General features: G+C 44.5%; 1 protein-coding gene across 3 annotated transcripts in view; it reads right to left on the bottom strand.

Annotated features, from left to right (window-relative positions):
• DYRK4 (dual-specificity tyrosine-(Y)-phosphorylation regulated kinase 4) overlaps positions 1 to 21,795 on the bottom strand; it is a 50,573-nt gene that overhangs the window by 18,801 nt on the left and 9,977 nt on the right. The window contains exons 3-6 of one of the 3 annotated variants that reach the window (XM_011996277.1): positions 5,866 to 5,946; positions 4,479 to 4,589; positions 3,638 to 3,776; positions 1,811 to 1,974 (exon numbers count right to left, since the gene is read on the bottom strand). In XM_011996277.1, the coding sequence (XP_011851667.1) occupies positions 1,811 to 1,974; positions 3,638 to 3,776; positions 4,479 to 4,589; positions 5,866 to 5,946 (495 nt within the window). Of the gene's footprint in view, positions 1 to 1,810; positions 1,987 to 3,637; positions 3,777 to 4,478; positions 4,590 to 4,814; positions 4,849 to 5,865; positions 5,947 to 21,795 lie in introns of those variants that run through there. The other 2 variants (XM_011996279.1, XM_011996278.1) reach the window with 2 other exon arrangements.

Here is a 21,795-nt window from a genome sequence, read left to right on the forward strand (position 1 = left end):
TTTTGTATTCATTTGTGATAGCTTCCTTTATATTTCCAGAGTCTAGTAGATGCCCAAGTTTATGATAGATTATCAATACATAGGCATTCAATGAACATTTGTTGACAAAATAAAGTGAGAATGCAGCTGTGTTGCTTGCTTAGGAATTTGGCTATGTGCAGTATGTATTTGTGTGTGTACTGGAATGCAATAAGGATGGTGATTTTTAGCTTACAGAGAACACACATTATCCCTTTCTTCCCTACAACGCCCTCCCCCACCAAAAAAAAAAAAGCCTTTTCTAAGATTTGAGACTGAAGAACTGAGTTCCAATGAATTAATTTAAAAGTAGTACTGACACCCTTAGGGAATTCCCTAGAGACCCTAGGCTCAGGTAGGGTGGAGCAGAGGAGGGAGCAGGGAGGGAGGGGTTGAGGAGGTCTCGCTGAATCAGAGTTAAGATTTATACTGGAGATTCCCAGCCGGGCACAGTGGCTCACACCTGTAATCCCAGCCCTTTGGGAGGCCAAGACAGACGGATCACCTGAGGTCAGGAGTTTGAGACCAGCCTGACCAACACAGTGAAATCCTGCCTCTACTAAAAATACAAAAATCAGTCAGGCATGGTGGCGGGCACCTGTAATCCCTGCTACCCTGGAGGCTGAAGCAAGAGAATCGCCTGAACCCAGGAGGTGGAGGTTGCAGTGAGCCGTTCACACCACTGCACTCCAACCTGGGCAACTCCATCTCAAAAAAATATATATATATACTTATTGGAGATTCCTAACCAAGGATCCACTAACCCCCTATAATTTTATGTATGTGCAGGTTGTCTTTTCTGGGATGAGGACCTATAGCTTTTATCAGGCTCCCAAAGGGGTTCTTGACTGAAAATATTGAAAACCCAGGCTCTAGAAGGCACTGTGTGACAGAAACGAAATCCTTGCATCTCAAAGTGTCGTCCAAGGATCAGCAGCACAGGCATCACCTGGAAGCTCAGGCCCTAGCCCCAGACCGGCTGGATACGAACTTGCATTTTAACAAGATCCTGCAAGTGGTTTCTGTTCATAGTAATGCTAGACAAACATGGCCCTCAATGCTATTAATAAAATCTGCCTCTTCTATGAACCATCAGGCTCATCTTGTCTCTTAAATCCAAGTGGTAATGAAATGTTCTGAAGAGGAAATTCCTGACAGCCCACAGTCTAGTGCACTAAGCGTCACACATCCCAACATGCTCAGCCCTGGGAATCACTGCTCAGCTTTCACCTTCCGGCTGGGAAGAGGCACTGCCCTGGGAAAGCCAAGGGCTACAGTCAGAAGAGGAGGGGGAAGAGGAGCTGTTGGGATAAATTTTTTAAAAGCAGAATGATATTAAGCTCTATGCACCAGGGACTACAGTGACAAAAGCTTTTTTGTCTGTGGGGGAATTGACATCTATTACAAAATAAGAGTCCATGTATGGACTTGTATTGAGGAGACAAAAAAGGAAATGTTGGGGAAACTGCTCCTTATTTCAGTCTGGCCTTTTCCAGTGGGCTATGCAGGGAAGGAGCCTGTGGGAGCTCACCCAGGATGCAAACCGGCTACCCCAAGTACGCTTGGGGGAAAGTCAGTCTTCCATTAGTAGAGTATTTTGCATACTAAATTGCATGTTTCCCCATTTTCAGGCATGGTATTTCTTTGGCTTGGCACTACCAGAATACTTCAGGACATCTAGTCTCCAACATATCAGCACTAAATATTAAAAAATACCCCTGCTTTTTTCCTTTCTAGACTACCCGTTGTCCCCGGGCCCCTGGAGGTTCCCATGGCCCCCAGCCCCAATCACCTTCAGATAGGAGCCTTGCTCATCATCAAAACTCGTCTTGCTAAATTTCTCAGGAGCCAGGTCGAGCTTCTTGGCTTCAAGCCCCAGGAACCACAGCTCCGCGTAGCCCAGGATTTCACTTTGCTCATATGGAGACAGCTGATTCTTAAAAAGCTTTAGGGCCTCTGTGAAAAACACTACGATTGTGAGTTAAGTTGAGGCAGCATAGGATTTTCCCAGGATGCAGACGATGGCATCCTTCCAGGTCACGAGCCATCAGCCTGTTTCACAGCTGGGTGGCTCACTGAGGACCATGCATCTGGCATCTCACAAGATGGAAGTATGACAAAGATAAATGTCAAGGTCTTGCACTTATTTCAACAAATCAAGAAAAGAACACAAGGACAGGGAAAGGGAGAGCTCAGTCCCCATACACCTGGGGGTTAGAGCAGCGTGGGTAAAAATTCCAGGAGTAAAATTAGTGTCACCAATAGTATATCGTTCAGGTGGCAAGTTGCCCAAGTTAATGTGGAATGAAGCTATCATTAGCTGAGAGGCTTTGAAGACTGTAATGTCTACAGGGCCAGACAGGTAACATAAAGGCAACATTAAAGGCCCAGGAGGCTTCACGCTCAAATCTGCAGCTGAATCAGGAAGGACCTCAGATTGCAAGGAGAGATTATGAGTTAGGACTTTTCTACACTGGCCAGATCACATCGGCGCTCTGGTGCGTGGTCAGGGGTAAAATTCACAGTCATTGATAAACTACAGCATTCTCAGAGAAAGGAAACTAGGATCAGGACGGGGACACCATATTATTTGACAGACTGCTGAAGCGTTGGAGAGGGAACTGCAAGGAAAAAGAAAAGGACTTACAGGGGACAAGACTTCTGTTTTCACATAAGTGAAGGGCAGTCATGTATACGCTGAGCAAGGCATGTTCTTTGCCCAGAGGACAGAGCCAAGGCATAAGATAGCAGGGGGCAGACGGCAGCTCTGTAAAGGCAGAACCAGCTCGGGACTGAAATGACCTCTTCGTGCATAGTTCCCGGAGTTGTTTAAGAACAACAAGCACCACTTTCACTTTCTAAGTTGTGGAAGAAGAGCTGTAAAGCATCTGATGATGGCACCCATAGTGGATGCTTGGTGGGTTTGGGTGGTCTTCCTTTGCGTCCTAATAGGTTATGAGTCTCCGAACCCCGTTAGAAGTCTAGCCACTGGCCAAAAACCCATGTGCAATCTTTCAGGCCTGACCACAAGGCAGTCCACAAAGGCTTCACGTGGCCAGCCTCATGGGTAAAGATGCCTCCCTGCACCACAGCTGGTGCACTGCAGTCTCTGGAGGAAGCTACAGCCAAGGACGGAGACCCCTGGCTGGCCATGCTCTTCTACATATCTGCATTTCTAACCAGAGGCTCCTCCCCAACACCTCCTTACCAAGAGGAAGGAGCTTCAACACCCTTTGCTCTGCTCTCTGTATTCAATACCTTTCCACCCCTAGCTCTTCCACTCTCTCAGTGCCTTCCGCCTGGCCCCTGGGTCCATAAAATGACAGGAGCCTTCTGTCTGGCTCCTTAAGCAAATGAGACACTTCCTTCTGTCTGCACGGGTACATCCCGCCCTTGCCCAGAGTCACTCCATGGGGGAACATTCAGCCTCCGATTCAGCCTCTTGCTTATACTACCACAGTCAGAGGTTCAACGCTTAACTTCTACTTTCCTCATGGTTTGCTGCCTTCATTGACGACTCTGACACCTGGCAGCTTAGCTCACTCCAGCGCAGCTTAGCTCTTGACACCCTGACCTTCCATAACCACCTCCAAACCCTGCTACTGCCCCAAAAGCATACCTGCCGCTGTCAGAGGCACCTTGTGCTTCTTTGGTGACTTCTCCCCTGCCTTGAGATCCTGGGTTTTAATGCTAGGGTGCAAAGGTATTTCTGAAGCCTTGAGCTCTGAGGCCGGCATCTGATTGTGAGCTTGATTCTCCTGTCCAGGAAAAGAGGTTTGCAATAAATAACTACTTAAGACTCTCTTGGGGGACATAACTGTTTATTTAACCAAAGACACCCACCTCCAGCCAGGCTATTTACCTACCTCTCCAGGGAGAAAACAGCAATTAAGAGACAGTAGGTTCTCCCTAGCTCTCTCCCAAAGGAAGTATCTGTCTGACTCACACTGTTCCTGGGGAGACCCCTGTACCTTACAGTATGCTGTTGACAACCCCAGCAACATCTCACTGTGGGAAGAGATGGGAACAGTTTTTCACTGCTGCTCTTAAGAAGGTGAGCTCCCAGCTAGACAAAGTGACTTGCCCAGGAGCACGTGAACTTATGTGTGTGTGACACCTCTTTCAGTTGGCACCTTCTCACCTATTATCTCATTTGGTCCCTACACAAAAGAAGTAGGAGGACATGGGAGGAAACTAATATTTTGTATGGTTCCACCTTTCATGCACAGCACTTCATTTTTCCTTTCCTCAATGAATCCTCCTGACAACTCTACAGAGGGACCATTTCGTAGCTAAGAAAAGGTTAAGGACTTATTTGCTCAAGCTTATAGTCATTGTAAAGAATGGGAACAGGACCAGAACCCAACTCTTCAGCAGATACTGTGCTTTTCCCCACCATCCTGGGCCTTTCTAAAACTTTGGACTAAAACCTTCTCAGGGTCCCGTCCGTCTGCACCCACCTGATACAGCAGGGATGACTTCAGCAGGACTTTCTTGCTAATGTGTGGGAAGCTTACCATATTCTTCTTCCCCTTGGCGTCCACAAAGGGGAGTGAAGTAACACTGGAGTTCTGTAGAAGGAGAAACTGCATCCATTACAAAAACCTTAGGCAAGAAAACGTCTCCAGGCATCATTTCTTCTAGCCCCCCTTCCCAACCCCCCAACAAAAAATGAGCCTAACCCCAATCCGGACATAAACCTGTTGTTAAAGTTCTTGGCAAGAAATGCAGATTCCAGAGCAGCAGAGTCAACAAGCACATGGGCTCTGGGTTTGAGCCCCTGCTCTACCGCTTACTAGCTGTAGACTTTCAACAGCTCACACTGACTCTTCCTCGAAACCTCAATTATTTCATCACTACCATGGGAACAAAAATGGGGCCTACCTCATAAGGCTTTTGTGAGGTAAATGAGTCAATATATAGACTGTAAGTGCTGGCCTTTATTATTATTACTCCAATATCTTACCACCCCAACGCAGGGAAGTTCTTCCTGTTATATCATGCAGATCTTGCTCAGTGCAACATAAGCTTCCATTTCCTCTATGACTACATTATTGACTTGACCTACTCACTTGGATCCCTGCCCTCCTCCACTGATTGACTGACTAATTAATCAGGAGAGAGTTCAAAATAGCTAAAATTTGGAAGCAACGTTAAGTGTCCATCAACAGATGAATGAATAAAGAAAATGTGATACTTAAACACAATGCAATACTATTCAGTCATAAAAAAAGAATGAGATCCTGTCATTTGCAACAATATGGATAGAACTAGAGATCATTAGGCTAAGTGAAATAAGCCAGGCACAGAAAGAGAAATATCACATGTTCTCACTTATTTGTGGATCTAAAAATCAAAACAATTGGATTAAGGGAGAAAGAGATTAAAAGGATGGTTATTAGAGGCTGGGAAGGGTAATGGTTGCGGGAGAGGTGGGGATGGTTAATAAGTACAAAAACATAGATTGAATAAGACCTCCTGTTTGATAGCACAACAGGGTGACTATAATCAATAGTAATTTAATTGTATTTTATTGTATGTAACACAAAGGATAAATGCTTGAGGGGACGAATAACCCATTTTCCATGATGTGATTATTACACATTGCATATCTCTATCAAAACATCTCATGTGTCCCATCAATATATGCACTTACTATGTACCCACAAAAATTAAAATTAAAACATTTTAAAAAATCATATGGCAATGGTGATGTGGACAGAGTGCTGTCATCATGTTATGATACATGTCATGAGGAACTGGCCAAAACTGCCTGTTCGAAGCTACCCTGGCCACCTGCCTCTCCAATTCTCTCCTAGAGAAAAGGAGCTGAACATCACTCCCTACCTTATGAAAGACTTGGGTCATTCTGGAGTTCTTGGTATTGGCAGGTGGCTTCTGGACTTGAACTGAAGGTTTACTTCCAACCTGGATCAAGTGGAAGAAAATAGGAACAGGGCTTGGCATGGCCTCATCCCACACGCATATTGTTGTTTCATTACAGTAAACAAACTATGCTTGAGGCCAGCTCTCCTGACCCCTAAGCTAGGAAGAGCCAAGAGAGGCTCCAATAGGTACTCAATGAATGTATGAGTGGATGATTATCCAAACAAATGACCTTTCCCAAAGTGTTCATCCTGGATGGGCTTGGCCTATGGTTTTCATGCTTTAAAAAAATCAATATGGCCTTTTCTTCCAATAAAACCTTAACTAGAGACCCTGGAAACGGTAAGGAGTAACAGCTGAGCTGCTCTTGCTCTTTAGAAAAGAAAATGGCCATTGCCTTGCCTAGAAGTCTTTTCACCGTGAATGTGGCTCTGAAGGTGGCATAGCGGAATCCGCCCAGTGGAACACAGGCACCCAGCCTGTGACCTGATCAGAAGAGACTTCACATCTAGAAAGGGTGAGGAGGAGAAGACCAAAATACTACAGCAGTGTGTCCCAGAGGGTGGCAAGCACACCACAGAGGAAGGGGACGTAATATGTGTAGTACACAGATAAAGCGTTACCTAATGGGTGTGGATTTACTGTAAAATCCATTTGAAAAACTGTAATGAGCACATTGAACCTGTAACGTTGTGGTTGTTATTATTTAGGATGAGATTAAAATTTAAGTTAAAAAAAATAAGGCCAGGCATGGTGTCTCACACCTGTAATCCCAGTGCTTTGAGAGGCTGAGGTGGGACGATCGCTTGAGGCCAAGATTTCCAGGTTATGGTGAGCTGTGATCGTGCCACTGCACTCCAGCCTGAGCAACAGAGAGAGACCTTGCCTCTACAAAAAAAATAATAATAAAACAGAGTGTGCGGACTATGTAGGTATGGCAAAAACTGTGAAGCTGGCACTCAAATGACTGAAGCTTAGCAAACAGCAGGCCACAGCTTGAATCAAAGTTCTGGTCTTTGAAGCCAAAACAGGGGTTCTCCTTCTTCCAGACCTCCCCTATGGAATTGAAGGATGTTTATCCAAAGCTGACACACAGCTGGTAGCAGACCCACTTCTGTAAAAATTTGGCCGCACTGAAATAACAACTGGGTACAACAATTAATATCATCCAGCACAGCTAAGTCCCGCACAGCACAGTAATGATGAGGACTATTTGGGACAGTCAATCTTGACCTCCTGGAATAGGGAGGTAGTCTGAGGGAGAGAGGGTTGCATAGAGCATGAGACAGGGTCTCAGACCACGTTAATTCGCTAATGTGCTATATTTAGGATACCACTATTGAATGGAAAATGATATCTGAGCAAATATTGCAATTGCAAATCTCAGAGTCTCAATTTCTCATCAAGTAGGTGTGTGGGGATGAATATTCATTAGCGTCGTCAATAACGGGCTGACGTTGAGGATGCGGCAGGGAGACTGGACAGATACGTGAAAGGTACGTGAACAGAATACAACCCAAACTAAATACGGAACAAAGGGCACGAACAGTGAGTACCAACAAAGAAGGAAAAGATCACCGTGAACGCAGTCAAACCAGGAGGACGGTGGTAGAGGTGGTGCTTTTCTGAATGGGTGAGGCTTGGTCTGGGCTTTAACCGAGAGGACGGGTAAGAAGCACGCTTGCTCAGTGGAACACCACCATCCAGGCATGCCCCAGGGCTCCTCACTGCTCATGCTGGGTAAGCAGGAACGGGGGGTTGACAGCGGGCCATGGAAAGCACTGAAAGACTAAGATACTTGGTCTTTATCCTGTGGGCAACAGTGAACCACTGACAACTTGCATAGCTGGGAGTTACATGTGCAAAGCAGTATTCCAGAAAGACCCCATTAGCAGCAACGCGATAAAATAATGCTCATGGATATGGACTCCAAAATCACACTCTTCCCTTTGGATTCCCGGCTCCACTACCCATCAATTGTTTGAACCCGGGCAAGTTACTAGCCTGTCCTCATGTCATGGGGGGATAATACTAGCACCAACCTCAAAACATTGTGAGGATTAAGGGAGTTAATATGTGTAAAGTGCTTTGCATATGCTAAAGTTGTCTCCTTGAGTTCATTTTCCTTACTTGCAAAATGGAGAGAGCCATCTTTTTGCTCATTTCCCAGGAACAAGAAAACCATGGACTTAGAGTTTAGCTGACAGAGCAAAGGGATGTGTGTGTGCGCGCGCACGCAGCCCAGGAGTTTAGCAGCCCCAGGTGTGTGTGTGTGTGTGTGTGCGCGTGCGCAGCCCAGGAGTTTAGCAGCCCCAGGTGTGTGTGTGTGTATGTGTGTGTGTGTATGTATATGTGTGTGCACGCAGCCCAGGGGTTTAGCAGACCCAGGGGTGTGTGTGTGTGTGTGTGTGTGTGTGTGTGTGCGCGCGCGCACGCGCAGCCCAGGAGTTCAGCAGCCCTAGGTGACCAAGTGACCCTGAAGACTGGTGGCTTCTACGTCTCTGCACACTTGTACTCCATTCTCAGATACCCGTGGGACACACGAGATTATGAACTTGCTGATTGTTGGCTGTCTTTCAGCGGCTTCCTGAAGAGGCGCACAATGCCCCATAATAACACTTAATTCCACCAAGAGATCCCCCGGAGGCAAGAGGAAGCGGTGTGCTCTCCCATAATCATAGTTGCAAGACAGGATTTTTCTTGTAGAAAGTGAAGCTTTCATGACATTGTTATTGCTAAGCCAATAAAACAGGAATCTCCTTAATAGTCCTGAGTTCTGTATCTAAATCTGGAATCTCCTATGTAAAAAAGGTTTTATTCACAGGGGTACAGAGCATAGGGGGTGCTTCCTGTGCAGTCCAAGACCTGGGCACTGGAGAACGGCTGGGTGGGGACAGAACATTCTTATGTCCTATCCTCTGGAGGGCACAGGAGATAAGAAGAAAGGGCATCAGAGAAAGCCAATGAGGGTCTTTTCTTGTGTCTAGAGATGGTGTCTTTCTTTGCCCTGTCACCCAAGTTGCAGCCTCAACCTCCCAACCTCAAGCAACCCTCCCACCTCAGCCTCCCAAGTAGCTGGGACTACAAGTACATGCCACCAAGCCCACCTGATTTTTATTTTTATTTTTGGTAGAGACAGGATCTTGCTATTTGCCCAGGCTGGTCTCAAACTCCTGAGCTCAAGCAATCCTCCTGCCTTGGCCTTACAGTGTTGGGATTACAGGCAGGAACCATCATGCCCCCAGCTAAAGCTCTTTTCAGTTCTCCTTTTTGTGACCATAACACATCTCAGACGCCTTCTAAAGAGCTAGAACGAAACTGTGAAGTTTCTTTATCTTCCAAACTTTTTGTATGAATGTGTACTGCTTTTATCAGTAAAAATACCATTGTTTAAAAGCAAAAGGTATTATAGCAGATAACTATAAATGGTTCCATGCAATGCAAGGGAGGAGAAGGCAGTGATAAATGCAGCAGCACTCTTTCCATGAGAACCTGGAGAGAGTGAAATAAGCTCTAGAAGGAGGCATCAAGGAAACTACGCTAGGAGAGTCTCAGTCTATGGAAACAGCAATTGTGGGAATCAAGAGAAGGGACAGGAGATGCCGGGCTCACAAGTAGGCTGAGGCCATTAAGATTCTCTCACACATAGGGCCACACTGGAGCCTTGAGCTTCCCTGGGGTCTCCGGCTGTGCTTGCCATCACTAGGAGATAAACCCATAGGATCTCAACACTGCGTTGGCATGCCACAGGAGGGCCGATGGCAGGTGAGGGCTGCTCCAGTCTCAAGTCCTGACCCAGGGCCCCTCCTCTGTCCTCTTGTGAGTCTGTTTTGTGAGCTAGCTAAGCACTTGGGTTCTCACACTTCGTTTTCTCAGAAGAAGAAAAAAAGCAAATTCCATCCTCATGTTTCAGCTAGCTCACCCTTCTCCAATAGAAACTGAGTTCAGCTTAAAAGCTGATTAGAAAAGGAAGGGGGAAAGTTGAAACCAGCTTACTCACCCCGCCCCCTACTCTGCACCTGGCATGTATGCAAAATAACTGCAAAGGTGCCAAACTCTTCCTTCCAGTTACTCAGTCCTGTGATCCTGCTCTTCTTCTTGCCTCAGAGATTCTTCCAGCAACACTTCCCTCCTGCCTCCCCAAGCCAGAAGGATGCACAGAATCACTGAGTTGCGACGGACCTTGGAGATGCATTCATTCTTAACACATTTACTGAACATATCTATGTGCCTACCGGGCAGTGTGCTAAGCACAGATCACACAGTCCAGGCTCCCTAGCAGTAGAGCCCAGAAACCTGTATTTCAAGCTTCCCCAAGTGAGTTCTGGGCCGGCAGATTTGGGGGTCACATTCTAATACAATCCCCTCCTTTGGAACTGGTCTCTCCTACCTCTGAACTTTTTCTTTCTGTCATTGATGTTTATGTATCCTTTTTAACTTTTTACAAATTCTTCTCATCTTCCCCCAGGAAATTCCACGGCAGCAAACATTAGGCTTTCCACGATGTGCCAGCCCTGGAACTTCAAGACCAGTCCCTCTAGCTAGGTCATCGGGGGGTGGGGGGGTTCCCACAGAACCTACCCTGTGTGTTAGTGTCCATGCCATCATTACAAGAACCTGAAGTGAGCTGGGACCAGCTCCAGAGCCAACCATGGATTTGTTGCCTGTCTCAGGAGGGAGTAGGATTTCACTGAGTGTCATCTTCCCCGACACTGCTTCTTTGTATGATGTCACAGGGAAGTGCCTCAATTGCAAATTCATATTAATGAACACAAGCTGACAACCAACTCACTTTCAAAAGTGAGAGTCAGGGCCGGCCGGGCGCACACTGACGCCTGTAATCGCAGCACTTTGGGAGGCCGAGGCAGGTGGATCACCTGAGGTTGGGAGTTGGAGACCAGCCTGGCCAACGTGGTGAAACCCCATCTCTACTAAAAATACAAAAATTAGTCGGGCATGGTGGCAGGTGCCTGTAGTCCCAGCAAAGGTGCTGTGATAGAAGTACAGAGCACGGGGTAGCGAGTGGCTTACACATATTAATACCAGAGGGAATGGTCACAGAGGCTTCCTGGAGAAAGTGCTGCTACGGCTGAGGCCCAAATGCGGGTGAACGATGGGGACATGGACTGGGTCACATGACGTTGGAGTGGGTGATGGGAGAACATTCCACGCAGAAACAGAGCAGGAGTGAAAGTGCTGAGATGTAGAACAATGCCGGTTTGAAAATGGCAAGACTTGCAATGTCAGGAGCCAAAAGGCAGGTGTAGCAATTGAGGAATGAGAATTGCTTGAACCTGGGAGGTGGAGGTTGCAGTGAGCTGAGATTGTGCCACTGCACTCCAGCCTCCGCCATGGAGAAAGACTCTGTCTCAAAAAAAAAAAAAAAAAAAAAAAAAAAAGTGAGAGTCAGGACGCTTTTTCAAACTTCAGATTGTCACGATTTCTCACTGTGAGTGGCATGATTATGTAAGAATAAAGATACCCCTTCACCATTCTTTGCCCACCACATCCCTAGTTCAAGCACCCATTGCAATGGTCTCCTAAGGAGATTTCCTGCCTCTCCCCAGTCTACCCCATCCTCTACCTTCCTCCTGAGTGGCCTCAGAAATTAAACATGAGCATCTGATCACATTAGTAAGTTGCCTACATCTCCCAGCAACTTCCCAGGGAGCAGAAGTCCTGGCTCACAAAGCGCCCCCAGCCTCACCCCTTGTCATGGCCCCACCCCTGCCTTTTGGCTCCTGCCGTTGCAAGTCTTGCCATTTTCCAACACGGCACTGTTCCATATCTCAGCACTTTTGCCCTTGCTCTGCTTCTGCCTGGAATGTTCTCCCATCACCCACCCCACCGCCATGTGACCCAGTCCATGTCCCCATCGTTCACCCGCATTTGGGCCCCAGCCATAGAAGCACTTTCTCCAGGAAGCCTCTGTGACCATTTCCTCTGGTATTAATATGTGTAAGCCACTCGCTACCCCGTGCTCTGTACTTCTATCATGGCACCTGCAAAGGCTGGTTAGACAAGGTTGTTTTACTGGTTTCTTCTTCTGGTCTATAAGACTCTATTTTATTTTATTTTATTATTTCATTTTATTTTATTTTATTTGAGACGGAGTTTCGCTCTTGTTGCTGGAGTGCAATGGCGCCATCTCGGCTCACTGCAACCTCCACCTCCCAGGTTCAAGTGATTCTCCAGCATCTGCCTCCTGAGTAGCTGGGATTACAGGCACCCGCCACCACTCCTGACTAATTTTGTGTTTTTAGTAGAGATGGGGTTTCTCCATGTTGGTCAGTCTGGTCTCGAACTGCTAACCTCAGGGGAATCTCCCGCCTCAGCCTCCCAAAGTGCTGGGATTACAGGCGCGAGCCACTGTGCCCAGCCAAGACTCTTTAATAAAAGACTTGGATCTTACCTCAAAGCCTAAGGTGATATCTTGCATTACAGATTGAGCATCCCTAGCCTGAAATGCTCCACTTTTGAGTGCCGACAATGACACCACTCATGTGCACAAACTTTGTTTCATGCACAAAATTACTCAAAATATTGTATAAAGTTGCCTTCAGGCCACGTGCATAAAGTGTATGTGAAACATAGATGAATTCTGTGTTTAGAGTTGGGTCCCATCCCCAAAGTATCTCATTATGTATATGCAAATATTCTTAAATCTGAAAAAGTCTGAAACTCAAAACACTTTTGGTCCCAAGCATTTCGGATGAAAGATACTCAACCCGTAGTAGGCAATTAAATATCTGCTAAAGGAGGAGGAAAAGAAGGTGAGAGGGAAGGAAAGGAGGGAGAGAGAGAGGGAGCAGGAAGTTTGAGGACCTAGCACTTGTCCTGAAAGATCCAAGACGACTCTAGGCTGCCCAGGGAGACAGCTGAGCTTTGAATTCAGTCCTTCCCCCTCCTGGTGGCCAGTCCACCCTTGCCCTGTTCTAGCCTCATTCCTTGCTCCTAGTGGCTTCTGTTCCCACCAGGAAACCATGCTGCCCTGCTCCCCTGCCCTTCTTTTGGAAGAAAAGTCTCTAATTAGCGAATTCACACCAGAGAATCTTCTCGGCTCATGCCCCCTCTCAAAGGCAACCGCAATTTCCAAGAGAATACTTGGAAAAGGAAGTGCTTTGTTCCAAATAAATGCATCGCTACTCAAAGGAGACAAGAGATGGTTCATGGTAGGAAAGAAGAACCTGTCTGGCAGAAGCCTGTTCCCATTACAAATCGCACTGACCTGACCGTGTAATCTCCGTGTCAGAGTGGATGAAAGAGGTCCCCTGAAGAGTGGAATTCCCAGTCCCATGTCCCACTTCAGTGTCTTGTCCCTAGGTGCTCTGCCTTCCCCTCTATTCTGCCTTGTCATCACGTCAGGCCCTGACCACCAGCAAGCACAGCCTCTCTCACCTTGGCTACAAAGCTCCGTTTACCCAAGGACGGCAGGGGAGTATATGTCCTGCCCTTTCACGTCAAGACCCAAAGGATAATAGGACTGGTCTCTATTCAGAGCTAATTACAGCGGAACTCCAGAGGCACTGGCTCATCTCATTACCTTGGACCAAATGCTGGATCTCCTCATCTGGACAGTTCAGGGAAGACAGCGACTGGGCTCTCTGCAAGCCTCAGGCCACCCAGCCTTTTCAGAAAGTCACACCTCCATCACATCATCCCATCTCAGTCATACTTCACAGGCGATTTTCCTATTTTCTCAGCTGACTCCTCCTTGTCTCTTCCTCTTTCCCATTAAAAAAAAAAAAAAAAATCCCCCAGTGCCTGGCGGTTTGATGGGCAAATGAAGCTCAACTTCTGTGATATCAGCTCACAGCTTCTCCTTTACAGGCTCTGTCATCCCTTCCCAGAGGCCAGAACTACGGAATTAAAAATAAATGCATTCACGCCGGGAAGCAGGGGGCAGGCAGGAGAGAGAAGAAACTCTGGGGATTTTCTGCAGACTGCAACTAGTTAAGACAATCAGGCTCAGCAGAGCATCACAAAGAACTGGGAGGGAAGGAGGGAGGGAGGGAGGTGGCTGGGCTCCTAAGGGTCCCCAACTAAGGGATTCAGCTACCCTGGCTGCTATAGACCTCGAACAAATCACAGCATCTCTCCTGCTGCCATTTGAAGCTTAGAGTTTGCCCTTAAAGCCCCTTTGCTGTGCATAAGGAAGCCCAGGATGCCTAGATAGGGAGGAGCCACCTCCAGATCACACCGACAGCTACAGCTGCACCCCTGAGACTCATTAGGGGGATGAATGTGGCCGGCCTCTTGGGAGGACCAGATTTTCTTCTCACTCATGTAGTAGCCTCCCTGGGGTCCTACCCACCAGCTCTGTCCCTGCCAGAGGTGGAAAGAGGAGGCCCTGCCATCCTTGAGGAAGGGCAAGAGCCTGGAGGTCGAGACAGCTGGAGTCAATTTCTGATGCATTCAGTGCAGGGCCTTGGGGAGATGCTTTGTTTTCTGCACTTCTGTTAAATGCACCTTGGTAAATCATGTTGCTGAATGTGACCTTAGGGCATGTGTAGTATAATGCCCTCAATTTACAAATGGAGAAAGAGAGGCAAAGGTTATCCAAGTGACTTGTCCAAGATAACACAATTAACAGCAGCAAGCTCGTCTAGAACGTAAGCCCTCTAGCGTCGTTTTACTGTCTCATGCTGCCACCCAGTGATCTCCTCTGACCTCTTTGTGTTCTGCCAGGAAACCGGGTGACAAGGGATTATAAAGTACTTCCCCGCCAAAGGTCTCTAATTAACAATAAGATCATGCTTTTATTCTGATAGTGCCTGAATTCAGTTGACAGTGGACACATTCAGAAAGCAAGCATTTATTCTATAAATTAGACACTAAATTCCCTATAATATAAAGTGGATTTATGCATCATGTAGGAGGGTATGAACAGATCATTTCTAAGGCTCTATTTCTATCGATTTAGATAGCATGCCTTTGCATGCTTTTGTATATGTTATTTCTTCTGCCTGAAATGCCCTCCCTCCAGTCCACATGCAGCCTCCTTGCATAACTCCAGGGGGAATGATTCATTTAGACGAAAATATGAATAAAGAACCCTGTAACTCATGCCATGCGACAGTACCAAAGTGACTGGCATGTCAGTGAAGCATGAGATGGTACACTGGGCATCAGCCAATGGCTTAAGAAAACTTTGTCTAGGCTCCCAGAGAACTGCTTCTACCTGCATCAGAGCACTCCCATGCCTCAGTGTCACTTGGCCATTGTGTGTTTTATTTTTTATTTTTATTTATCATTATTATTATCATGATTATTATTATCATTTTGAGAAGGAATCTCACTCTGTCGCCAGGCTGGAGTACAATGGCGCGATCTCGGCTCACTGCAACCTCCGCCTCATGGGTTCAAGTGATTCTCCTGCCTCAGTCTCTTGAGTAGCTGGGACTACAGGGTGCACCCACCACGCTCAGCTAATTTTTGTATTTTTAGTAGAGATGGGGTTTCACCATGTTGGCCAGGATGGTCTCGATCTCTTGACCTCGGGATCCACCCACCTCGGCCTCCCAAAGTGCTGGGATTACAGGCGTGAGCCACTGCGCCCAGCGCATTTGTGGTTTATGCTCCCATTAGATTGTGCATATTCTGAAAGAAGGAGATGTGCATTGTTTATTTTTGTATCCCAGCACCAAAAACAATGCTTGGTTCTCAGTAATCACATATGGGATGATTCATAAAAGTTCATCCGTCAAGGGTCATTAGGCCTCACAGGAATAGAGAAAAGGACACAGACTTCAGAGTCGGACAGATTTGGACTGGCATTCCTCCTCTGCCGCTTGCTGGCTGTGTGGCCTTGGCAAACCATTCATACTCTCTCAGGTAGAGCTGCCTTTTCCACAAAACACGACTAGTAAAAAGTTAAAAGGTGCAAGACAACACGGTGCTGTGGGTGAGAATTAGCAAAAACTATAAACACCAGAATCAGATCCCCCCCAATATTTCCAAATACTTGTATTTCCAAATATAATATCCAAATATTGGAATTATCTGGTACAACTTATAAATTATGCATAACTTGCTTAAAGAAACTAAAGAGCCTAAAAATGTGAGTAAAGGGTAAGACTCCATGCAAATAACACAACAGATTTAAAAATGAACAAATTAGAACTTTCAAAACTAAAAACGATAACAGTTGAAATTAAAAACCAAATGAATGGGCTTAATAACATATTATACACAGCCAAAGAGAGCATGAATGAACTGGAAAAGACAGGTTTGAAGAAATTAAGCAGCAAACAGCACAAAGAGACAAAGAGATAAAAAATCTGGTCAGAGATTATAGACACAGAGGATGAAACAAGGTTTAACATACATTTAGAGTTTCAGAAGAAGAGAAAGAATGTGAAAGAGATAATGGCAAAATGGCTAGAATAATTTTTCAGAACTGATGAAAGGAAAATTATGAAACTTTTAGAAGGCAATACCTGTATAACTTCAGAGTAGGGAATGATTTATTAAGACAAAAAGTGCATACCATAAGTTTACCTGCTTTTAATTAATTACTTCTGTTTATCTAAAAACAACATAAAGAAAGTAAAAAGAAAACCCAAGATTATATAAAAGCTGCAGGATAAAAGGCATTAGTATACAAAAGTCAGTTGCTCTCTTACATACCAGAAATGAACCATTGGAATTTGAAATTAAAAGTGCAATGCCATTTACATTAACACTCCCGAGAAATTCAAATATTTAACTATAAGTATGACAAAATATGTATGAGATCCATCTGAGAAAAACTACAAAACTCTGACTGAAGAAATCAAAGAGGATCTATATAAATTGAGATATTTTCCATGTTCATGATAGGAACACTAAATATCATTAAGATACTAGTTCTTCCCAACTTAATCTGTAGATTCAGCACAATCCCAATCAGAAGCCCAGCAAGTTATTTTATGGACATCAACAAACTGATTCTAAAATTCACATGGAAAAAGAAAAGACCTAGAATAGCCAACACAAAACTGAAGAACACTAAAGTTAGAGGACGGATGACCCAACCTCAAGACTTACTAATAAAGCTACAGCAATCAAGTCAGTGTGGCACTGAAGAAAGAAAAGACAAATAGTTCAACGGAACAAATAGAGGCCCCATAAATAGACCCACACAAACATAGTCAACTGACCATTGACAAAGGAGCAAAATCAATTCAATGGAGAAAGGCATCTCTTCAACAAATAGCACTAAGCCCAGCATGGTGGCGCAAACCTATAGTCCCAATTACTCAAGGAGGCTGAGGCCAGAGGATCACTTGAGGTCATGAGTTTGAGACCTGCCTGGGAAAATAGCAAGACCTATCACAAATAAACAAACAAACAGAAACAGTGCTGGCACAATTGGACATCCATATAAAAAAAATTAATCTAGACACAGATCTTATGCCTTCCACAAAGATTAACTCAAAATGGCTCATAGACCTAAATAGAAATCACGAAACTATAAAACTTCTAGAAGATGACATAGAAGAAAATCTAGGTGACCTTCAGTTCAGTAATGACTTTTAAGCTACAATAAAAAAGCACGATCATGACGGGAAAAAAAATGGATACACTGGGCTTCATTAAAATGAAAACTTCTTTGCAAAAGACTTTGTTAAGAAAATGAAAAGAGAAACCATGGACTGTTAGAAAATATGTGCAAAACACATATCTGAGAAGGGATTGTGCCTAAGTATACAAAGAACTCTTAAAATTCAACAATAAGAAAGCAATCCAATTAAAAATTAGCAAAATATCTGAATAAACACCAGCTCTCCAAATAAGATATATCGATGTCAAATATGCATATGAAAAGATGCTCAATATTATGTCATTAGGCAATTGCAAAGTAAAACAATGAGATGCCACTACACACCTACTAGAATGTCCAAAACCACACTTTGACACACCAAATGCTGGCAAGGAGGTGGCATAACAAGGATTCTTATTCATTGTTGGTGAGAAGGCAGAATGGTACAGCTTGTTTGGAAGGCAGTGTAGCAGTTTCTTATGAAAATAAATGTAGCCTTAACATACAATCCAGCAATCATGCTCCTTGGTTCACCCAAATGAACTAAAAAATGTGTGTCCACATAAAAACCTGCACATGAATGCTTATAGCAGACTTATTTATAACTGCTAAAAAATTGGAAGCAACCAAATTGTCCTTCAGTCAGTGAATGGATAAACAAACTGGTACACCCGTACAGTGCAGTATTACTCACTGATAAAGGGAAATAAGCTATCAAGCCACGAAAATACATGGAGGACATTATTGCTAAATGAAAAAAAGCCAGTCTGAAAAGGCAACACACTGCATTATTCCAACGATACAATATTCTAGAAAAGGCAAAACTAAGGCAACAGTGAAAAGAGTGGTTGCCAGGGGTTTTGTTGTGGGGGGAAGGGATGAGTAGATGGACAGTGGGGTATTTTTAGGTCAGTGAAACTATCCTGTGAGGTGAGCCAAGATCACGCCACTGCATTCCAGCCTGGGTGACAGAGCAAGACTCCATCTCAAAAAAAAAAAAATTATTGTTAGCAAATTGGCAAACTAAAAAGTCACACATATCAGGTAATAAAAAGGATGTGGAATGACTGAAATGGGTGCACACTGCTGGTGACAAGGTACATTTGCACCAATGTTTTGGAAAACTGTCATTACCTGGTAAAGTTACGCATTCACATATCCTGTTGCCCAGCAGTTCCCCTCCTGGGAAGACACCTTAGAAATGCCCTTATACAGACACACTGAGAAACATGCACAAGAATGCTCATAGCAGCATCATTTTCAATAGCAAACATGGCCAGGTACAGTGGCTCACGCCTATATTCCCAGCACTTTGGGATGCCGAGGCTGGTGGATCACTTGAGGTTAGGAGTTTGAGAGACCAGCCTGGCCAACGTGGTGAAACCCCGTTTCTACTAAAAATACAAAAATTAGTTGGGCATGGTGGCGTGCACCTGTAATCCCAGCTACTGGGGAGGCTGAGGCACAAGAATCACTTGAACCCTGGAGGAGGAGGCTGCAGTGAGCCGAGATCGCGCCACTGCACTCCAGCCTGGGTGACGAAGCAAGACTGTGTCTAAAAAAAAAGAAAAGAAATTTCAATAAAAAATAAATAAATAGCAAACACACAAGAAAAAACAAAATGTCCGTTAATCGTAAAACTGATTTTAAAAAATGTGGTGTTCCTGTATAACAAAACATGGCAGTTAAATTAATTGATAACCAGTGTTCCTAGAACAAAGGTGATATTCATAGTATTTGAAGACTCGGGGCACAGGTAATGATCAATCAGAAGAGGCCTAATCAATCCCGTGAAAGCCAGCCAAATGTTATACCAGTGTACGCTGGCTTAGCACTGAGCATACAAAGCAAGTTGCAGAAGAACACTCAACAGTATGATTCCATGTATGTTTAAAAAAAAACACGCAAAATGAGCCAATACATAGTTTAGAAGGTTTAGAAACAGATAAAGAAAATTAGTGGAATAATAGATGCAAAACTCAAGAGAGTAGTTATCTCAGAGGGAACAATGAACAGGACAAGATGCAATGGGGAGGGACACACATGGGACTGCTTTCTTTTTTTTTGTTTGTTTTTGTTTTTAGATGGAGTCTCGCTCTGTCGCCCAGGCCAAGTGCGGTGGTGCGATCTCGGTTCACTGCAACCTCCGCCTCCCGGGTTCACGCCATTCTCCTGCCTCAGCCTCCCGAGTAGCTGGGACTAAAGGCACGTGCCACCACACGCGGCTAATTTTTTGTATTTTTACTAGAGACAGGGTTTCACCGTGTTAGCCAGGATGGTCTCCATCTCCTGACCTCATGATCCACCCGCCTTGGCCTCCCAAAGTGCTGGGATTACAGGCGTGAGCCACCGCACCGGGCCTGGGACTGGGACTGCTTTCTTAAAACCTTGTGTTGGGTACACACAAGGGTGATCATTGTATTGTAGTATCATTCTTCATACTTTACACATATTTCTTTAATATTATTTTATATATACTCAACACTTAATAATAAAAGGTGTTTCTTGAAAAGCATTCATGAATTACAGAATGAAATCTGAATCCTGATTTCAGCTTTTATTCCCAGAATGACTTCAGGTGCCTTGCTATATAAATCTCTGTGGATCTCAGTTTCCTCCTCCGTAAAATGGAGGTGATGACCCCCTCAACATTGTTGAAAGAAGCAAATAAACACTGCTATAACACACACCAGGACAGCGGGGATTGCATTCCCAACATCTCCTTATCCCCACCTCCAACGTCAAACCGATACTCTATTTGTCATGGCCTGAAGAAACTTTCAATAAAACTATCTATTGCTCTGATTAATTCTTGTACTCAGAGACATGTCCCCCATCCGCCAATTCCTGCTCACTTCACATTCCTTTGACAGAAACCAAAGGTAATTTCAAATCTTTGTTCTCCTTTCTTTTATTAGAAATTAAAGCACCAATGAACACGCAGAACAAAGGAACTGGTACTTACCATGTAGATCTCAGAAAGAGTGGGGCCCTAGGAAAGAATGGGGAAAAGTATGTAAAACTCTCCTTCAGGGCCCCAAATCCATTCCAAATGTAGATATTATATAGAAGTAAATGCCTATCTTCATTGAGCCACTGATTCTAGATTGGCTGCTTATGGTTACATTTTAAACGTTTTAATGTTAACTTGCAATGATCATTACAAGTTCTTCTAGTTCAGGTCTTCCATTTGTATTTAACAGGTGAATGCATTACCATAAATAATACTGTGCCACCCTGAAAACCTAGACAGAACTAGCAGTTAACATCTCTGCTGCTTGCTCGCTCTTCAGCTTGGACTGATTTCCATTCCTTTGCCCAACACCAAATGGTCAGATCAGGGTTTGGTTTTGTTCCTGCTTTTGGTATAGGAAGTGCTGATGAGACACGGAAACGAGACAGTGAATGACCCTCGGATATCCTCTTCCACTGTGTGACACTCATTGATAAGCCCGTCTCTTACCGGAAGCCCCTTTCTGTTAAATGGAGAGACGTAAGATAAAAGCAACCAGTATTTATTGGGCTTCCAACATTTGCCAGCCGGAGAGCTCACGTTCTCTTACCTCATTTAATACCACTGCAATCAGGGGATATAGGAACAATTATTCCAGGTTCACAAACAGCAAAACGTCAGAGACTTAATGACCTAACTGAGGTCTCACAGCTGGTGATGAAATGGACACCTGTCCCCACACGATACAAAAGAACTTTTTAAAAAATGTCCATGACCCCTAAAGATTCTGATTTCAGTAGTGTTTAAAACTTCCCCGGGTGTTCCCAATATACAACCAAGGCTAAGAACCACTGGTCGATTCAGTTCCAACTCTTTAACTGCCAGGGAAAATGAAGGTGAGTCATTACCATTCTCAGCGTTTAATCAAAACATCTGATCTTCCTACAAAGAAGCCCAATTTTAAGCTTTATGAGAGTTTTGTGGCCTGTTTTGTTCTCCACTGCATCGCTAGCCCCTAGAACAATGTCTGAAACGAGTCGACAGTAAATATTTGTAGAGGAAACAAATGAATAAACACACTCCTAGTTTTTATTCCACAAGGACACATCAAGTGCTAGTCTGTGAGAGGCACTGACCTAAGTTCTAGGGAGCTGGCACTGAGCCAGTCCAATAAACCTTTGCCATTGTGCAGTGTCCATTCTAGACCAGCACTATCCAATAGAAACATCATGTGAGTCATGAGTATCGTTTTAAATTTTCTGGTAGCCACATTAAAGAGATAAAAAGAAACAGATGAAATTAATTTTAATAATGTGTTTTATTTAACACATTATATTCAAAATACTATTTTAACATATAAACAATATAAAATTATTTTACAACTTTATTGACGCATTAAAGGGCATACGATAAA

This window comes from Mandrillus leucophaeus, unplaced genomic scaffold (assembly GCF_000951045.1).
Source record: "Mandrillus leucophaeus isolate KB7577 unplaced genomic scaffold, Mleu.le_1.0 Scaffold508, whole genome shotgun sequence".
NCBI lineage: Eukaryota > Metazoa > Chordata > Mammalia > Primates > Cercopithecidae > Mandrillus > Mandrillus leucophaeus.